This window comes from Choloepus didactylus, chromosome 25, assembly GCF_015220235.1.
Source record: "Choloepus didactylus isolate mChoDid1 chromosome 25, mChoDid1.pri, whole genome shotgun sequence".
NCBI classification, from domain to species: Eukaryota; Metazoa; Chordata; class Mammalia; order Pilosa; family Megalonychidae; genus Choloepus; species Choloepus didactylus.
The window spans coordinates 1860839-1879705 of record NC_051331.1 but is presented as its reverse complement, the minus strand read 5'-3'; the positions used below and the strand labels follow the sequence as shown (position 1 = coordinate 1879705).

The window sequence follows — 18867 nt, the reverse complement described above, 5'->3', positions numbered from 1 at the left end:
CTCAGGGCCCGTGTCGCTGGCGAGGGAGGAGGCCACAGACCCCTGGGAGCCAGACCGTCTCGTTCTCCGAGAAACTTGGTGCTTCCGCCCCGTGGGTGTAAATCAGAACGGTCAGGGCGAAGGGAGCACAGCCTTTAAAGACGGTGTTCTTTACACACGCTGAGCAGACCTTTTCTGTGGACGCTGACTTCGGAACCAGTGACTTTTTAATAATATGGGGTTCTTTTTTGTAAATATATGTGTATATACGTAAAGACTACACATAAATACTTTCATACATATGTAAACTTCAGATACGTAATGCTGTTTACGAAACACATGCGTGTTTATTTTTAAAGTATACAGAGGAAGGGAAATCATGGCTAAATCTGCCACCCATAGCAAACACACTGTTAACTTTCCACTATATTTCTTTTTCCACTCTGTATATCAATAATTATGTATTTTTTCATCTCTCCTTTATGTTGGGAATCGTAATCTAGATACATTTTGCTGTCTAGGCAGGTTTTATGTAGTGTGTAGTATGTTTAAGTACTTTTTGATACCTAGATGATAGGTAATATGTATGTACATATCTGTGTGTCTATCATGTACTATAAGTTCATCTTAGCAACAGATATACTTTACATTTATGTTTTTTCTCTGATGCTCCATTGTGGACATTCAGGTTACTGAGTGATCCTGCCGAGTGCCCTTCAGCTGCTCCCTGTTCTTCCTCCCATCAGCTGGGTGTATCTGCGTTGCCCTGTGTGGTCACTGTCGGCTTGTGGCATCTTTTGGGAGGATGTTTTGCATGTTGGTTTGTAGGATAAAGCGCTGTTTCCTGTCCCTCGTGAGATGCGTCTTGGTGGTGCCTCTCACTGACTGTCCGGGTCTCCCCAGGACCCTGGGGGTCCCGCACGGCGCTCAGAGGCGTGTTTCTATGTTCCCACAGTACCCCAGCGAGCAGACCACAGGGTGGTGGAGACCCTCGACAAGCTGGCGAAGCGTGTGGCCGAGGGCGGCCTGGCCCCCAAGGAGAGGGCGCTGCTCCAGGAGGACCCTGCTTACTGGTAGGCATTGACACGGCGCCCCGGGTCCCCTGGGGGGCGGAGGGGACGTCCTGGCTGTACAACAGGGTGTGGCCGGGTAGGGGAGAGCAAGGGTTCGGCGTCCAGTTCCCCAGTGCAAGCCCAGCTCCGCCGCGGGCCTGCTGTGTGACCTTCTCACACCCGAGGCCCAGAGGTCACAGCCCAGCTTCACGGCGTCTGAGACATGAACGGACGTGGGAGGGACTCTTGGGTCCTGGCAGCCATGCGTGATTTATCGCTAGTAACTCTTCGGCCCCTTCATACAAGGAGACTAACTTTCTAAAATGACTGTTTTCCTCATAAATGTTGTTTGTGCCTGTTGGAGGAACCCAGAAGAGGGGCAAGTGGGGCTCACCTGGGCACCCGCCAATTCAGCCCCCACCCATGTCTCTGCTTCCCGGCTTTCTGCTTGCAGGGTGCTTTCCTTTCTGTTTTAAACATGTCCTGTGATGGGTGCTGCCTGCCCTTTTTGGGGTAACATGAGAAATGCTTGTATTCCACACCTGGTAAACCTGACTTGAGAGGCCCTGCCCCGGAGGGGTGGTCAGTGTCCAGGTGGTCCCGCGGCCTCACTGGCTGCCTGCGGACGTCTGGGACGCTGAGACTGCACCTCGGGAGAGCTTAACGCCTCAAGGTTTCAGGTGTGTTCAGGGTCACCCCTTGGAATTAGTCTGCTGGAGGTGGGAAATTTTTTACAGTTTATGAACTTTTTCTAAAAGTTGCAACAATGGCATATGCCCTTTGTAAAAGGAGGGGAAGTGACACGCACCTTCCGGGCAGCCGCCTCTTTCCCGCTCTCACGCTTTGCCCCCTCACCAGTGGCCGTGTCAGTCATGCACTGGCCCCAAACCCGACTCGGCCACCGGTGGGGTCTTAGATCAACCCACTTTCCCCACTACAGAATACTGTCACAATGAGGATTTTTTGCTTGTACTTCTGTAGTTGGGCAATATCTAGAAATGAAATTTCAGGGTGGAAGGGAACGCACATTTCAGTGGCTTTTTCTCTACATCGTGTTTCTCCCCAGCCTCTCTTGACCTTTGGGGCTGGATTGGGCTCTGCTGCGGGGCCGGCCCGGGCATTGCAGGGTGTGGCAGCAGCATCCCTGGCCTCTGCCAGCTGGACACAAGTAGCAACCCCCTCCCCAGCTGCGGCACCCCACAGGGTCTGCAGACACTGCCCAGTGCCCCTTGGGGCAGTTGCCCTGGCTGAGGCCGCTGATGGGAGTTACTACATCATGCCCAGGGCGCCCCTTGTCCCACCTGATGTGCTGCCCCTCGGCCTTCAGCCAAGGGTTTTTTTTAAAAAGATAATTTCCTGATGTGAGGTTTACCTTATGTTCCTGCATGGGTGGGTGAAGTTGGCGTTTTCCCACAGGCCGCCTCATTGTGGCTTCTCCTTGCGTGGCCTCTCTTGTCTATCGTGGTCAACGTCATCCTCTCTCTGTCCTGGTGTCCTTGCCGTTGGGGTCAGTGAAGGTGCTGGAAAAGCAGGTGTTTCCTTGGGCAGTGCCCGGCTTCATTTACAGGAGGGGGGTTTGATTTTTACAGAGTTCTTGAATTGTTCTGGATTATTTTCATGTATTGAATGAGATAGGACTGTCACTTAAAATTTTAAAATCCCCACATAACCTGCCCCAGCATCATGTATTGAAGACGCTTTATTGAACAACCCAATGCTTTCCGGGCATTTCACTGATTTAAGCGCAAACTCGCCGAATCCTCCTGACACCCTTTGGGGCAGGTCCCCTGCAACCCTCATTTCACAGGCAGGAAACCGAGCTCCCAGGGGCCTCCTGCCTTGCCGACGCCCAGCTGCTGGTGGCCTGTGGGGCCCGGCCCATGCTCTGCTCTTCCCCGGCAGCCTCGGGGCAGGCGAGGTGGATGCCGGTGCCTCCTGGCTGCAGGCCCTCTGCACTCGGAAGCAGCGGACACAGGCACCCAGAGGCCTGGGGCAGCTTCCAGGTGATTGACAAGTGGGCAGGAGGGACGAGGACCCCAGGCGCATGGCCACCCAAGAGGATGCAGGTTCCCGACAGCCACTGCCCAGCTGACAGACGCCATGGTGGGCTGGGGGCAGGTTGTGCTGCAGACCCAGAAGCCAGCATTCAACTAGACATCAAATAATCGAGGAAAACCACACGGGAGGGAGAATCACCAAATGCAGCAGAGCTGGCGTCTGAGAAGACAGAGTTCCCACGAGAAAGAGGAGGTTCACCTACGCACGTGCTGTATCCAAGAAGCAGGAACTGGTGGGCATGGAAAAGAACCTGTGAAGGGTCTCAGAAGTGAAAAATGTGATTGTTGACGTAAACTCCCAGCGGTTGGCTGAGGAAGTCGATTTGAGGAGGACAGACGAGGCTGCTACACGGCAGCAGTGAGGGGGGCCCAGGCGGTACCACCGCCCGTGAGCACCGCAGAAGGAATCGCCCAGAACCCGGACTCTGGCAGAGGAAAGAGCATGGTACAAAAACAGTGAGAGCCGAGAAACAAGGAGGTTTTGTTTTTGATGTGTACATTTGAGTTTTTAAATCAAAGCAGCACTTGTATGTGGTTTACAAAAGAACCAATCAAGCTTCTAACGAGAAGCGAAACACGTCTGCTGTGACTCCTTGTGCCCCAGCCGTCTTCCTCGGGGGCGGTCAGTTTTTGTTCTCGAGCTGCTTGAGGCTGCCAGTCAGCGATGAGCCTGTGTGGCTTTTTCTTGTGCGTTGCTTTCGCAGGTCGTCTGACTTCCTGCGAGGGCCCGTGAAGGCTGAGCTCACTCTCCTCCCGGGGTATGGGCTCGTAGCCGTTTGCTGGGCTCCTTCCTGCAGAGGCCCCAGATGTGCTGATCAGTTCTTTCTGTCCCGGCAAGTGGGGGTTGAGAACCCTGGGGGACAGGTGGGAGTTGAAGGGGTGCTGTGACCTGCCTCCCCGTGCGGTGGGCTCCTAGCGAGGCCTGGTGGACAGAACTGGCCTTGGCCTCTGCATGCAGGTGGCCCATCTCCTTCCAGCTCTCCAAGGACCTGTGCGATGTGCTTCCTCCATGTCTGCGAGAGGCTGGAGGTGCCAGTGTGCAGCAGGTGGAGCTTGAGGGCCCTGTCACACTTTGTTTTCGATCTGTGTTCTGAGTTACCCCTAGGAGCAGGATGGCCTGCCTCTGCTGGACCCTGCTTTCCAAAGGACAGGCCAGCAGCGCCCCGCTTGTGCCAGACTCAGGGAAGGGCGGGTGGCCAGGCGACCCCCCCGGGCTGGCTTCTGCAGCAGTTGTCCAAGGGCCCAGGGTTGACACCAAGTCTGAGCAATGGATCTTGGGGCGGGAAGTCCAGTTTCCCAGATGACCTAAGAACGTGAGGTGGCGAGGGAGGCGGCAAGTGGGCCCTGGGGTTCCTGAGGGGTTGGAGTGAGGGTTCGGCGGAAGAGGAGCTGGCCTCAGGACAGCAGGGGCTCCAACGGTGTCCTGGAGACGGCCACCAAAGGAATAGAGAAGGGATGTGTAATGTCCTCACTACTGGAAGGAAGGAACGTAGCACAGAAAATACGTTCAGTCCAAAAAAAAGTGAGAGGAAAACAAAAAAAGCCAACAAGAAGGAAGGGCAAATAGGAAACAGGGCAGGGACCCAGGCGGCCGCACCAGGAGCCCACAGGCCGCAGTGGGAGATGCCAGCTCATGTCTCCAGGGCCGAGCTCCCTGGCACCGGCCATTGACACCAGCGATACCTAAAATGGAGAAGACGGGTAGAAAATTACACAGCAAGGCAGCGCTACCAAAGAAAGGGGTGGAAATGTTAGTTCAGATGGAGCAGATGTCAAGGAGAGAAGTGTCGAAGGGGACGGAAGAGGCCGCTGGTGAGAGGACAGTGAACCCTGATGCCCCAGCAGGGGGCCTTTGAACCTGGTAAAGCACCAACATTTAGAGATGCAGGAGGAGCTGGCGAGCCCCCAGCCTCATGGGCACCGGGTCTGTCCCTCCAAGTGGAGAAAGGATGGAACCCAGGGAGCGGTGGGTGTCAGCGCATCAGCTGGCTGGGGTGGCAGTGCCAGTGCTGGCTGCGCAGCTGACACATGCCGGGCAGCTGTCACAGCCTCTTCCTCATGGTGAAATGCACAGAACTCAGGCCCCCGGCAGCACAAAGCAGCTTAGTGCTCCCCCGGGGTACAGACACAGCAGCCGAGGCGCAGGGGCTGTGCGGATCTGAGTGGGCAGGCGCCTTGTGGGTGTGGGGCCACCGGGACAGAGTGCCACCCATGGGGCTCTGGAGGCCGGGGATCGAAGGCAAGGGGCTGGCAGGACTGGTGCCAGCTGAGGCCTCGGGCACATGGCTGTCTCATGGCTGTCAGCCTGCCTCCAAGTTTCTTCTCCTCGTAAGGACACCAGTCACATGGGATCAGGGCTTCATCCTAAGTAATCGCATTTTCACAAGCCCTGTTTCCCAGTTGGATCACGTGCAGGGGTGGGGTCAGGACTCCAGCGCCTCTTTTTGGGGGACGCAGGCTAGTCCACAACCTCTGTGTCCTTGATCTCACGCTCCGCGGGAACTTGGGGTGCCTGCTTTGGGGCTGAGGTCCTCAGACCTGCCCTGGAACTGGAGGGCTCTGGCCACCAACCCTCCCTGCTCAGCTCACCACTGAGCTCACCAAGGACCAGAGCCAGCCTCCCCGGTGTTCTGCGTGCAGCTGTGGCATGTCTAGGGCAGCTTGGAACCAGGCTGCAGCCTGTCTTCTCCAATCCATCTGGACCTTGACCACGTGCACGATGCGAGCCGAGCTCCCTGTTGGGGCTGTCTGCGGGGTCAGGGCCCCCCCACCGGGCTGCGGGTGCCCTGTGATGTGAGGCTTCCTGGCTTCCAGCAGCTTCCGCATCGCTGGGGTTGGGGCACCCCAAATAACGCGCCATCTTTCCATCAGGCAACTTAAAAACCACCCAAAGGATTGCAGCATTCACCAGACAGTTAACCCCGATGGAGATGTTCACACCCACCAGGAAGGAAGAGTCCTGTGGGCTCATGGGCTGGCTGCAGCGCGTCAGCAGACACTAGCAGCCACACGGGCCACCCGCCCGCCCGGGAACTCTAAAGATGCTGCTTGTGGCCCTTGAGCAGGGGGAGCACTGGGGACCTGCAGGCAGAGGGCATCGCCTCCTGTGTCTTGGAGACGGAAGGAGGCCCCAGGCACGGGAAGGGAAGAGGTGGAAGGCAAGGCGCGAATGTGCGTCTGCCGGACTGCCCGGCGGGAGAACCTTCCCCGGGCGATGCGGAAGCAGCACCTACCGAGTCCGTCCTAAGTGAGGGAAGCAAACGCACGAGGTCCAGGCTGCACTGTCCCCCACCAGCCCGGCATTGCGTTGACACATCCGTGTGCAGCTGGCTGTTCTCCCAGCGTGTCCGTCCCTGTGGTTGGCCTCCTCCCCACAAGCGCTCTCTCCTGGGCCCCGTGGATCACCAGCCCCGGCGGTGGCAGGGACAGTCCAGTGAGCGACCATCACCTCCCTCGGCTGAGACAGGCGTGCTGTGCCGCCCTGAGGCTTCGGGGGAGCTTTGCGTTTGCAGGAGCAGCGCGGCACCCGGTCACGATTTAACAGGTGTTTGTACCTTTCTTTTGCTGTAGGTTCCTGTCCGACGAAGACAGCCTGGAGTACAAATACTACAAGCTGAAGTTGGCGGAGACGCAACAGAGGAGGCAGGCCCTGGCCGGGGACGAGCATGAGCAGCCGCCGACCTCGGCCGAGTGCGCAGTCAGGGCCATGCTGTACGCACGCAGGGTGCGCAGCCTCAAGAAGAGGCTCCTGCCGTGTCGGCGCCGCGGGCTGCTCCCCGGCCAGGGCCTCCGGGGCTGGAAGGCGAGGAGGGCCACCACCGGGACCCAGACCCTGCTCTCCTCGGGCAGCAGGCTGAGGCCGCACGGCCGCCAGGCACCAGGCCCCGCACCGGGCAAGCCCACCAGGCCGGGGCAGGAGTGCCCGCCACCCCCCGCCACGCCCCCTCCTCGCGACCCCAGCCCAGAAACTGCAGGCCCTTGCCCGCAGCTAGCAGGAAGGGACGGCTCCAAAGCTCCTCAGACCTCCTCTCCCTGCCCACCTGCCGACGGTGAGTGCCCACCCTGACGGACGCCGGGACCCCCAGAGGGGCGGCCTCAGCAGGAGGGGCCCACAAAGGCGCCTTCTCTCCTTCACTTCCCCGAGGGGCGGGTTGCGCGGCCCCCCCAATCCCTGTGTCCTTTAGGGTGGGGCTGCTGCCAGGCACTGCCCACCACAGATCCCAGGGCTCCCTTGTCACTCTGGAGATGCCCCGCTGGCTAGGCCGCCCTGGCAGGACTTCAGGCTCTTTACTTCCTTCACGTGCCGTTGCACATGCCAGAGGCTGCCGCAGCCCCTCATGCTGCCCCTTCCTGCACACTCCCTGGAGGTCCCGACTTACCCTCCCCTTCTCCTGGTGACACATCACTCTCCATGGGAGGTCTCACCCCACCAGGCTTCCTGTTCAAAGTGGGTGGAGACGCAGAGGCCAGAAGCCATCCTCTCAGCTCCCGGCTGGCCACTGCCATGGCTGCCCAGAGCCTGTGGAGCTTCCGGGGACTATCGGCCGAGTGACCGGGGTGACCAGGCCCCAGGCTCCCATCCTGGGAAGGCAGGCTGGGCCCAGCCCCTCACTGCTGCCATGTCCTGCTGGCCCAGGGCGCAGGGTGAGGGGATTCGCTGCCCAACACCGCTTTGTGTTTTGCAGTTGACGCGAAGACCATGGAGACGGCCGAGAAGTTGGCCCGGTTTGTTGCTCAGGTGGGACCAGAAATCGAGCAGTTCAGCATCGAGAACAGCACCGACAACCCCGACCTGTGGTGCGTACCTGTGCGTACCTGCCGGCCCCAGGGTGCCCCATGATGGAGACCCCAGCCTCGCTCGGGCCAGGTGGCTTATGGTGGGGAGGGTGGTGGGTGTCGGCAGCTCAGGATGGGTTTTCAGCCAAAGGGAGCGTGCAAGAGAGCAGTGTCTGCCGTGGGGTGCCGTGGGGGGCCTGCCCTCATGGGGCAGCAGCATCTGAAGGCGGAGGTGGCATTGGCCAGGGGAGGGGGAGAGAATGCTCAGGGGAGGGATTTCCAGCCTCTCCCGGCCTCCTGGGGCAGCTGAAGAGCAGCCAGTGCGTCTGAAGACCTGAGCAGGGGCCAGAGGGGAAGCGGAGGCCAAGGCCAGGAGGCTACAGTGTGTCCTGGGGCTCTGTGGGCTGTGGGGGGTCCTGGCCCTGGCCCCCGGGAGCTGGGGAGCCCTCGGCTGATGGGCACCGACACGGGAAGGCTGAGCACCGAACCCAGCCCCAGAGGCTCCTGGGAGTGGTGGATGGTGGACTGTGCAGGCTGCCGTCCCTGCTCCTGACCCGCTGGAGAGTCTGCCCTGGTCTCCCTGTGGGAGGACGCGGCCTCTCAATTCCGCCTGGCGCTTGTGGGGTCTCCAGGCACCATGTCCTCCTCCAGCTTGTTCACGACTTGTGGCCCTCACCACGGGGGGCCATCCTGCTTCCCAGGGGGCCCTGGAGGTGGGGTCAGGACCCTGCAGACCTCGGCGTCCCTCCTGCTCACAGTAGGGGGCCCCACCCCTCACACTTAGGGACGGCCTGGGGCACAGCAGCCAGGATCACTGGTGTCCTTTGCATGGAGGACGGAGCCTGAAAGAGGGAGCCTCAGGTGTGGTGGGCCTGGCGCTCGGGCTGGCCCAGAGCATGTGCCTCACGGCCCTGTCCCCTGTCGGCCTGGTTCCTGCCCTCACCACCCCATCCCCAGTGCTCGGGACAGACCACGGCTGCTCAGTCAAGACCAGGCTGGCTCCGCACTGCTGTCACCCTTAGAAAAATCTCCCCAGCACCATGCTCAGAAGCCACTGTGTCCCTGCTTGGTACACGTGGCTGTGGCGTCCCCTTTACATACCCCCAGGTTCATTTTTTTTTTCTGTTGCTGCTCTCTCTAGGGGTTTGCTCTGTCGTTTTCTTTTTCATGTATTTTATGTAAATACATCCGTCTCCGCAGGGCTCTAAGGTAAGGCCTCTGCAGAAGGGAGACGCAGGAAAGCCCCATCCCATCCTCACCAGCCACAGGGTGCCACGTCCACTCGCTGTGCATGTGTGTGTGCATTTCCCTTTCTCCTTCCACCAGAAGTGCCGTCCTCCCTGCGTCCTCTCCCGCTGCCTCCTCCCTTGCCTGCGGGCCCGGGACCACCCTTGGGGCACACCTGCTGCTCTGTGTGGTGAGGGGCACCTTCGGGGTCGCTGGGCGGCGGGGGTCTCCCCTGTCCAAGGGCCCCCAGCAGTGTCTGGGTGCCCTTCCCCTCCTTTCCCTGCAGCTGTGTGTCCTGCTTTTGCACCAAGATGATTGCTAAGAAATTTCCAGTTTTTTCAGGAAAGCTTTAGTTTGTGTTTTTCATATTACAAGCATAATACAACCTTTTTCCATATGCCGAAGCCACTTTCTGTCTCTTGTAAGCTGTTGTGTCCTTTGCCCTTTCTAAAAACAGCTTTATCAGGGTATAAGAGACTGGCCACCCCTGTGTGGGCTGATCCGGTAGGTTTGACAGGCGTGTTCACCTGTGACGCCGTCCCTGCGCTCAGGACACTGAGTATATCCCGTGCCTCTCCGTGGCCGGCGACCTGCCTTCTGTCGCCATGGAGGAGCCGGCACTTCCCGGAATTGAGTGTAGATGGAACTGGGCCGCGTGGGCTCCTGGGAAGCCCGGCTGCCTGCTCTCGGCGGAATGCGTGTATGGGAAGCTAATTCCTTTTTCCTCCCCGGTGCTGTTCCGTTGTCCGAGTGCCCGTCTCGAGGCCCCGGTGGTTCTGGCTTTGGGCTGCCGTGGATGCTGGTGTGCAACTCCTCGTGGAGACGGCAGCTGCTTTCCCCTCCACCCACACTCAGCACCACGGCCGGGGCCGTGTGCCAGCTGCACGCACAGCTTCCTGGAAACCTCCGAGCCGCCCTCCATGGCGGCCGCACCAGCTTCAGGGCCCCCCGTGGCCGTGCTCTTCTCGCGTCTGATGATAATGGATGCTGGACGTCTTTCTGGGTGTTTCTTCTTTGGTGACACATCTGTTCTCATCCTTCACCTATTTTTTTTTTAATTGGGTCATTTGTTTTCTTGATGATTTTTCAGAGTTTGTTATATATTGTGGATTCAGGTCCTTTATCGGATGTGCAATTTGCTAATATTCTCTCCCAGTCGTGACTTGTCTTCATTTTAAGTGTCTTTAGAGGTGAGAAATTCAAGTCAGATTCCTCAGTGTCTTCTCATAGCTTCCGAGTGTCGAGTCACAGGCTGTAGGGGCGTCCCCTGCTTCCTTCCAGAGCTCTCCCGCTTTGGTTTCCCCGTTCAGCTGCCCACTCTTGGGGGTTATTGGTGTGGAGGGTGCAGGGCGGGTCTGGTTCAGTATCTGTCTGCGCAGCTGGCTGGTCATGCCGACACCACTCATAACTGCCTCCGTCATTCCCTGTTCTCATCTTTCTCGTCTGTCCCCTTGGTCTGTCTGTCTGTCCATGTGTTGGCTCCACATTGTTTTAAGTTCATGGTAGGTTTTAGTGTCTGGTAGGACTAGTGCCCCTCTTCATTCTCCGTTCTCTTGCATATTTATTTGTCTATGTAAAGTTCAGGATCAGCTCATCCAGATGCAGAAAAAATCCCTGGACACTCATGCATTACAAAGAGGAGAAGTGACGTCTTCCTGTCCTGGCTGTCCTTCCATTTGTCGGGTGCCCTTTGTGTCTTCCCAGCGGCTCAGGCAGCTGCAACACCATCGCTGTGGTCTTGGGCCTGAGGCGGCAGCTGGTGCCCGAGACGCAGGTGGCCTGGGGCGCCGCGCCGATGTGGCCATGCAGCGGGAGGCAGGTGGGGGCCTCGGGAGCCCCTGCCTTGCCTTGGGCTCCCTGCCCCCCCCCGGGGGGGGGCTGCCCTCACTGCAGCAGGCTCACACCGGGGTGAGACCAGGCGGGTCTCCTTCCTGCACCTGCCCCTGTCCCCCGAGAAAGCAGTGAGGCCCCCAAGGTTCTGGTCGCTCAACGAAGTCCCTGATGTTCCCCCCACCTTCCCGCGCTGTTGGGAAGCTGCACTGTAGGCCATCATGGTGTGGGAAACAGCCAGCGAGGAGATCAGGCCCTTTGTGGCCTCCTCCAGGTCCGCCCAGCCTGTCCCAGGCGGCTTCAACGTATACAGATGGCGCTGACCCCTGCGGCACACTCAGAGATGCCCCTAGCTGACTGTGCCTTTTACCCCCGATCGCAGGTTTCTACACGACCAGAACAGTTCTGCGTTCAAGTTCTATCGAAAGAAGGTGTTTGAGCTGTGCCCGTCGATTTGCTTTCCATCCTCCCCGCCCGCCCTCCGTACCAGCGAGAGCGCCGATCCTCGGGGGAGCCCTGTGCGCCCCGCAGAAGGGGATGGCGGGCGTGCAGGGGGGCGCCCGCAGCAGGAGGCCGAGCCGGAGAGCCCGGAGGTGCTGCCTGAGGAGGAGGAGGAGGAGGAGGAGGATGAAGAAGAGGAGGGGGTTGCCCAGCCAGCAGGAGTGGCCAGCAGGGCCGAGCCCCCTGAGGGCAGCCCCCCGAGCGAGGCTGCAGAAGAGGACCCGGCGGGCACACCTGCCCTCGCCCAGGCCGCCTCAGGGGGCTGCTTCCCCCGCAAGAGGGTGAGCAGCAAGTCCCTGAAGGTCGGCCTGATCCCGGCCCCCAAAAGGGTGTGCCTCATCCAGGAGCCCGAAGGTGAGGGCCCGGCGGGCAGGGGGCCCTGGGGTGTCCTCCTGGGGGGTGGGGTTCTGTGTTTTTGTGTTGCAACCCCCAGCTCAATGGAGCAGGTGATAAGAGGAAGCCAAACACTCTGAGCTGCTTTCATCTAATGTGACAGCCCTGTGCCAGGCAGCCTCGTGCATGGGGAGTGCCGGGGACTTGAACTCATGGCAGCGGGTTAGCTGCAGCTCAGCATAGCACGCTGGGGGTGCAGCCCCCCGCAAGTCGGGCCCTTGTCGAGGCTGGAGCAGACCCTGCTGCCACGGGAAACAGTCCACGCCTCGGGTGCCTTTGCTGGGAACTTGAGGGGTCACATGTCCATGTTCCTGGGGGGCACACCCAGGCCATACCTTTCTGGTGGCCACCTCAGGGCTGCAGCCCAGCCCCCGACTCCCCCGGCGCGCAGCGCAGTGCATCTGGGTGTGCAGGTGTTTCTCGTGTCTTCCAGTTCACGAACCGGTTCGCATCGCCTACGACAGGCCCCGGGGTCATCCCGTGTCCAAAAAGAAGGTGAGGCTGGCGGGGTCCCCTCAGGCGGCCGTGCTCTCAACCGAGCCGCTCCCGTCTCGTGGGGGGTAAAATGCACAAACCCAGCGCTTGCAGCCGTGTCGCTCTGAGGGCTTCTCTGAGCCCTTTGCCCTTCCCGTCTAGCTGCCCTCGAGGCTGGGTGGGTGAGCCCCAGTGCTGTCGTGCCAGCACAGCACCTTGGTTTGTCATGTGGCAGGAAGCAGAATGGGCTTGTTTATTGGTTAAATAGTCAGCACCTCCTGCATGCAGCGGTCGGCCCCCGTTGCTCCGCTCCCTCTGCCCCAGAGCCCACCCTGAGCAGGGCCGCCAGGGGCCGCCTCCTGCATTGTCTGTGGAAACGGGCGGCCGGGGGGGGGGGGGGGTCCATGTGGGGGCCTGTGGGAGAGTGAGGGGCAGGGAGGCCATGTAGAGATCTGGAGTGGGTGGGTGGTGCGGGGTGCAGCGGGCCGGGGCCCTGGGCTGGTGGGTGCCATCAGGTCTGCTCCAGGGGCTCCTTGGGATGGGATGGGTTCTGGGTGCAGAGGGAGACAGGCTGCACTGGGCCCCAGGCACTCCAGGGAGGCTTGCTGGGCAGGAGGGGTTGCTCTCCACTCCATGCTGCTTCAGGTAGCCAGGAGGGGAGAGAGTGCAGGCCTGCCTCAGTGGGCCCGAGGTTGTCGGGGTGAGGAGAGCTGGGGGCAGCAGGGCCCTCGGTGCCAGGCAGGCCTGTGACCAGAACCTGCCCTCTGTGGGCCTGTTTCTGCACCTGTGAGGGGCAGCCCTTCAAGGACAGAGCAGGAAGCCACCCCCAGCTCCCCAGAAAACTTGGCAGATTGCTTCTGAACACAAGGAGAGAACGTTCTCAAAACCCTGCTGGGGCAGAGCCCACTGTGCCCTTTGCATGGCCACCCACCCTCCTCCCCCCAAGCAGCCTGTGCCCCGTCCTCAGGGCCCCCCTCATGGTGCCGGAGCCCTTGGCATGGTCCTTTCTGGGGGTGCATCTTCTCCTGGCCCACGCACCGCAGAAGCCACCTCTTCCCGGCCCTGGGGAGCTGGGGTCCCCACCCCACCCGCCCCTGGGAGCTCTCACGCCATGACCGGCCACCAGCCCCTCTGATGCTGCTCTGTCCCTGCCCAGGCAAGGACACCGAGGTCTGAGAGGCCCCGGCCCGGCCATCCCACCTCAGACCCCTCCTCCATGGCGCTCTCTGCTGCCCGTGGACCCCCTGCCCTCCCTCCCAGCCACAGGGCACTTGGTCCCCAAGGCACAGCCCTGGGCCTGGCTCCCACCCCAGGCCGGGGCTTCCTCCACGTGCTCCTCCTGAGCACCCCGAGTGTGTGTCTCCTGCCAGGGACCTGGAGGCTTGCCCTTAGCTGAGGCCATGGGGGGTTGGGGGTGGGTGTGGTAGCGGCCACAGGGGGCCTTCGGAGGACCTGGCTGCCCTCGCGTCCTGCACCTGGTCCTCTCCTCTCCTCCCTGGTTCCCCTCAGGGCCCCCCCACTCCCATTGGTCCAGCTGCCCGCTCCCAGGGACAAACGGACGGGTGGGTGTGGATGGGGGGTCTGTGCCCCCAGTGGGTCGTCCAGTTCCACCCAGCAGCAGCGGCCATGCCACCCATCCTCCGGGAGCTGGCGCCACCCTCGCAGAGCCTCAGCCCAGCTTGTCGACCACGTCCAGTCGGCATGAAGCCAGGTGCAGGCCTTGCGCAGATGGGGAGCCCTGGGCCAGCGGGGTCCTGACTGGCACCCAGGGCTCGTGGGGGCTGCTCGCTGGACAGGGTGGCACCACAGCTCTCGGTACCGCCCGTCTGACCGCGCTGACCTCCCATGTCTGCCCGTCCTCGTCCCCTCCCAGCACGTCCCGGGCCTGCCCTTCACCATCTGCTCTTGGTGCCCACTCAGGGTCCCCAGGCCTCCTCCCTTGGGCTCAAGGCTGTGGCACGGGGGCAGCAGTCAGGGTGGAGGCCCCTCCTCGCAGACGCCCTCCCCAGGAGTGTGTCCACTGGGGTCCCGCCAGACTCCCCTGGGTCTCCCAGGGCAGCCAGAAAGGACTCGGGCCCTGGGGGGGCTGCTCGGGCCCTGTTCCCCCTGCTTCAGGGTCCTTGCTTTCTGGGGGTGGGGGTTTCCCAGGCATCGCAGGGCTCACCCTTCCTTTCTCCGTCTTCTTCTGGCTCTGCTTACAGACTCCTGTGTCCCAAAGCCCACCTGCCCCTTCTCTGCTTCCCCTGGTCCCAGCTCCACAGAGGCTGGGCCGAGAGCTGGTGGGGACCTCAGGCCATGGCCTCGAGGACCTGGGCCCACCCTGTGGCTGGGAGGTCAGGGAGACAGTCCATGGGGACACTGGACGGGGGCTGGCACACCTGGGCCCAGGCTGCTGGCCATCATGGGTGTGGCTGGGTCAGTTGTCCTCCCACCCCCGTCACCACCAGTGTCTTTCTGTGTTCTCAGGCAGCCCCGTGCAGGTAGCCGGAGGACGAGGGGGCCGGAGATAGTTGGGGCAGGGCAGTGCCGCGGTCCCAGGCAGCCCCTTTCACAGGCCATGTCCCGGTCTCGGCCTCCCAGCTGGGAGAGGTCCTCCGGGAAGAGAGGCCCCAGTGTGCTGCAGGTCTGGGTGCCCTGCCCCTTTCTCCTCAGAAACCCAAGGACTTTGAGTTCGCACAGCAGAAGCTGACGGACAGAAACCTGGGCTTCCAGATGCTGCAGAAGATGGGCTGGCAGGAGGGCCGCGGCCTGGGCTCCTGCGGGGAGGGCATCAGGGAGCCCGTCAGCGTGTACGTAGCTGTGGGGGGAGAAGGGGGCCCTGTGCAGGCACGGGGGTCTGCACGGCCCCTTCTGGTGTCCACATGGACCCTGAAGCCAGCTCTTCCGGCCTCGTTGTGTCGTCCACAATGGCAGGCCCCAGGGCCTTGCGGGCAGGTCTGGGCGGTGAGACCCTAACACTCTCCGTGTCACCGAGCCCATGAGCAGGCCAGGGTGGGTGGGCCAGGGCCACAGCCTGCTTGCGCCCCGACACCCTCCACGAAGCTCCCCCGGCCGGGGAGGCTTCTGGTGTGCGGCCTTTGGGTCGGCGCTGCCCAGGTAGGTGCACGGCCCCCGCCCGAGCCGGGCCTATGTCTGTCCCTTTCTTTGACGTCCCCGGGTCTCACCCCGCGCGGGCACTTTGCCCACCTGAGTGCGGCTCACACTCCGTTTCCTCCTGTAGCGGAACCGCCTCGGAAGGGGAAGGGCTGGGAGCCGACGGGAAGGAGCCTAAAGAAGACACCTTTGACGTTTTCCGCCAGCGGATGATGCAGATGTACAGGCATAAACGGGCAAACAAGTAGGTATGTGTTGGGCCTGGCGTGAGGGCCTTGGCCAGCCTTCCAGGGCGCTCAGTCATTTCTTCGGAAAGATCGCTGTTACCCACCCCCGGGCAGCCCAGCAGCCAAGCACCTGGAAACCAGAAAGTTCTGTGAGGGAAACAAAAGGCGTCTCAGGACGTGCGTGTCCACTTCTGACCTTCCAGGTTGGCCTGAAGGAACGAGGCTCCTGCCAGCCAAGCACAGCCGCAGCAGCCCCCGCGCCCGGGCCCACGGCCGGCCTCCCCGAGGGCTCGGCCTCCAACACGCACAGCCCACGTGGCGACAAGCCACTTCCGGCTTTTCTCTTGCTCAAGCTCGAGTTTTCCCTCACAGATGACAGACTTTTCTCTAGTCAGGAGCGGACTGGGATTCCAGAAGTTTCTGGGCAAACATGGAGCCTGCACCACAGTCTGGGCAGCTTTGCAGGGGCTGGGCCCACGAGAACTCCCTCTTCCCTCTTCTCTGCCAGTCCACTCACCCCAACTCGGTTTTGAACAAAGCAATTCTCTTCCTGGACAGATGAAAAATGAATGCAGATGAGAAACGTCTGCCTGAAGGATCGTTCAGGCTGCGCCTGGCCCGGGTCTCGCCCAGAGGTCAGGAGGAGGCCCCGCTAGGGCGCCCGAGCCGAGGCTCCCCGCCACTCTCCCTGGAGAGCACAGAAAGCACCATTTCAAAGTGTTAAACACGCATCTGCTTTTGCTTTTCCCAGCGCTTTTAGCAGCAAGCCACAGCCAGGCCCCCCGGGTTTCCCTTCCTATGCGGCCGTGGAGGCCGACTCGGCCTGTCCCTCTTCAACTGGGGGCACGCTGCTCCCCGGGAGCACTGTCGGCACATGGGACGCAGCTGCCCTTGCAGCCCGACTTCTCACTGCTCTCCAGCATCTGAGTGGGGCTGTCGGCGGCGCTGGCAGAGCCTGTGCTCCGACCCACGGCCTCACAGGAGCCCGATGCGCCTTGGCCAGGGGAAACCCTTGACCTGATGACTTATTTATGGGGTCTCGCACATAACGCGTCCCAGGCAACTGGAGGCGTCTTGGCAACCGCAGGAGGTAGCTGTACTCCGTGGGGGCTCTCTGGTAAATAGCTTCAGCGTTTCCCAGACCTGCACGACTCTCAGGATCCACAGCAAGAGCAAATATGGTTAGAGGTTTAAAGCCACATGCGGAGGCCCCTCTGCCTGGAGACCCTTCGTGTCCCCCTGGGGCAGCCCCGGCAGCTGTCTGTGCTCTCAGCACTGGCCACCTCCATCGGGTCCCGTCTGCCGCTGTGGGATTCATCCTCCTTCTGAAGCACTTGCCTTGCACTCTTAAGTAAGCGCTGAGCTCTGAGAACTTGGGGCCTTGTGGACTCTCTGGGGCTGGAGGACGCCAAGCAATGGTGCTGTCAACTGACCTGCCCTCCGAGTGTCCCCCGAGACCGACGGCCCGTGCCATGAAGCCTGGGGCTCAGCTGGCTCCTGGCTGCTTGTGCTGCACAGCCGGCAGCCTTCCTACCATGGTCTACAGATGCCGGGGGTCAGCGTGGGGAGGGGCTGCGCACACTCGGGGGTCCCGCCACATGACCTGTTTGCAGACAAAACTGTTTCACAATTCCCGGCTGCCTCGGCCCCTGTGCCCACACCCCAGGGTGACCAGCTTTGTGCCAAGACAGCCTGTGACCCTCCAGCCTGGGGTCTGGGACCTCTGGTGACGCAGGTCGCTGTGGAGTCAGAGCCAGAGCTGTAACCACGGCGGGGGGGCGGTGACCTCAGGGTGCCCCCTCCCTGCGCCGCCGGCTGCCCGAGTGAGCTGCGAGCAGCCACCCGCCTTCACCGCAGTCCCCATGTCTCTCTCTCTCCTAGCTCCAGCGTCTGCGTGAGGACGGTAGGCTGCTCCCACAGTGCTGACGCCCTTGGTCTTGGGCCAGTTTCCAACCTGGAGACCCTCACGTGGCACCGCGCGTCGTCCTAGGTGCACCACAGGCGTTTGTGACGTTACAGGAGTTGTTGTTCTTTATCTAGGAAGTTGTGAATGTCGTTTATCACTTAGCAGTTGCAGTAAACGTAGAAGAAAACCAACTCCCCATGGTCTCCATGGATGTGTTCTAATGTCAGACCCGTGGAGCGGCGTGTGCGTGATTGTCTGGCAGAGGCAGAGGACCAGGTGCCAGGCAGGGGCTCCTGGCAGCCTCCCTCAGGTTGTCGCCAAGTCTCGGGAAGCCCCGGGGTGCAGGGGCAGGTGGGGGCTGCTGTGGGGGGTGACCGCAGGGTGGGGGGCTGTAGGGTGACTACCCTGGACCCATCTTCCTCCTCACCCACCTTCCCAGCCTGCCTCTCAGGGCCTTTGCAGGCCTTTCCCCCTGCGAAGCGGACGCCGTGCGCAGGGGTCTCCATGCCCCTCACCTGCCCCGTGAACCAGCCCAGGAGCCGCCACCCTGAGGCAGAGGAGGGGTCTGTGGTCACCCCAGGCACCTGGAGGGGGTGGGTCCCCAAGCACCAGACCCCCGCCCAGCTACCACAGCCCCGAGGAACCTGCCGCCTTCCACAGTGGGGAAACTGAGGCCCAGAAAGGGGGAAGAGCCCAGGGGCCCAGCTCTCCCTCCATCATCCCACGCCCTTGGGTGGGTCCCTGTGCCTGTCCGGACCTCACTCTCCCATCTTGTACAGACCCAGCTCCCCCCTGCGGTGAGCCCCACCCTCCCCGCGCCCAGCAGTGACCCCACCCGAGTCCCTTCGGGAGAGTCCGGTGTTGAGGCACCGGAGCTGCCCAGCCGGCCTCCTCCAGGCAGCCCGCCGTGCTTGCCCCAGCCAGCAGCTCGCTGGGGGCGTCCGTGTCCAGCTCTGTCTCGCTCGCGGGGGCTCCCCCTCCCAGGTCCAGATCCAGGTCTCATCTCCAGATCCCCAGCCCTGAATCCAGCATCCAACGAGAGCAGAAGAGCAAGGGCCATACAGTCTGCTGTCCGCACACACCTCGGGGATTGAATCCACCTGGGAGGACAGGCAGGGCCCGGCCCCAGCACCAGGGTGGAGCAGTGGGTAGCCCCGAGCTGGCCCTGTCCCCGGACCTTGGGTCCGTCAGCGGAGGAGGCCGGGCTGGGAGGGGCCAGAGGCCCTGGTGTCTGGAAGGCGGTTGTCTCCCGACTGTTCACAGCCCTGCTTGCGTGCCTCGTGTTGAGCCGTCTAAAATGGAAACAGGAACACAGAGAAAGCTCCGCACCCACCTGCAGACAAGGATCCTTT

General features: G+C 61.6%; 1 protein-coding gene across 2 annotated transcripts in view; it reads left to right on the top strand.

Annotated features, from left to right (window-relative positions):
• Nucleotides 1–17706, top strand: part of SUGP2 (SURP and G-patch domain containing 2) — a 32080-nt gene extending 14374 nt beyond the window's left edge. The window contains exons 5-12 of one of the 2 annotated variants that reach the window (XM_037817983.1): nucleotides 935–1052; nucleotides 6659–7137; nucleotides 7774–7885; nucleotides 11304–11776; nucleotides 12249–12310; nucleotides 14942–15078; nucleotides 15510–15630; nucleotides 17491–17706. In XM_037817983.1, coding sequence (XP_037673911.1) covers nucleotides 935–1052; nucleotides 6659–7137; nucleotides 7774–7885; nucleotides 11304–11776; nucleotides 12249–12310; nucleotides 14942–15078; nucleotides 15510–15630 — 1502 coding nt within the window. In that variant the 3' untranslated portion in view covers nucleotides 17491–17706. The other variant, XM_037817984.1, reaches the window with a different exon arrangement.
• Nucleotides 17707–18867: the final 1161 nt, after the last annotated feature.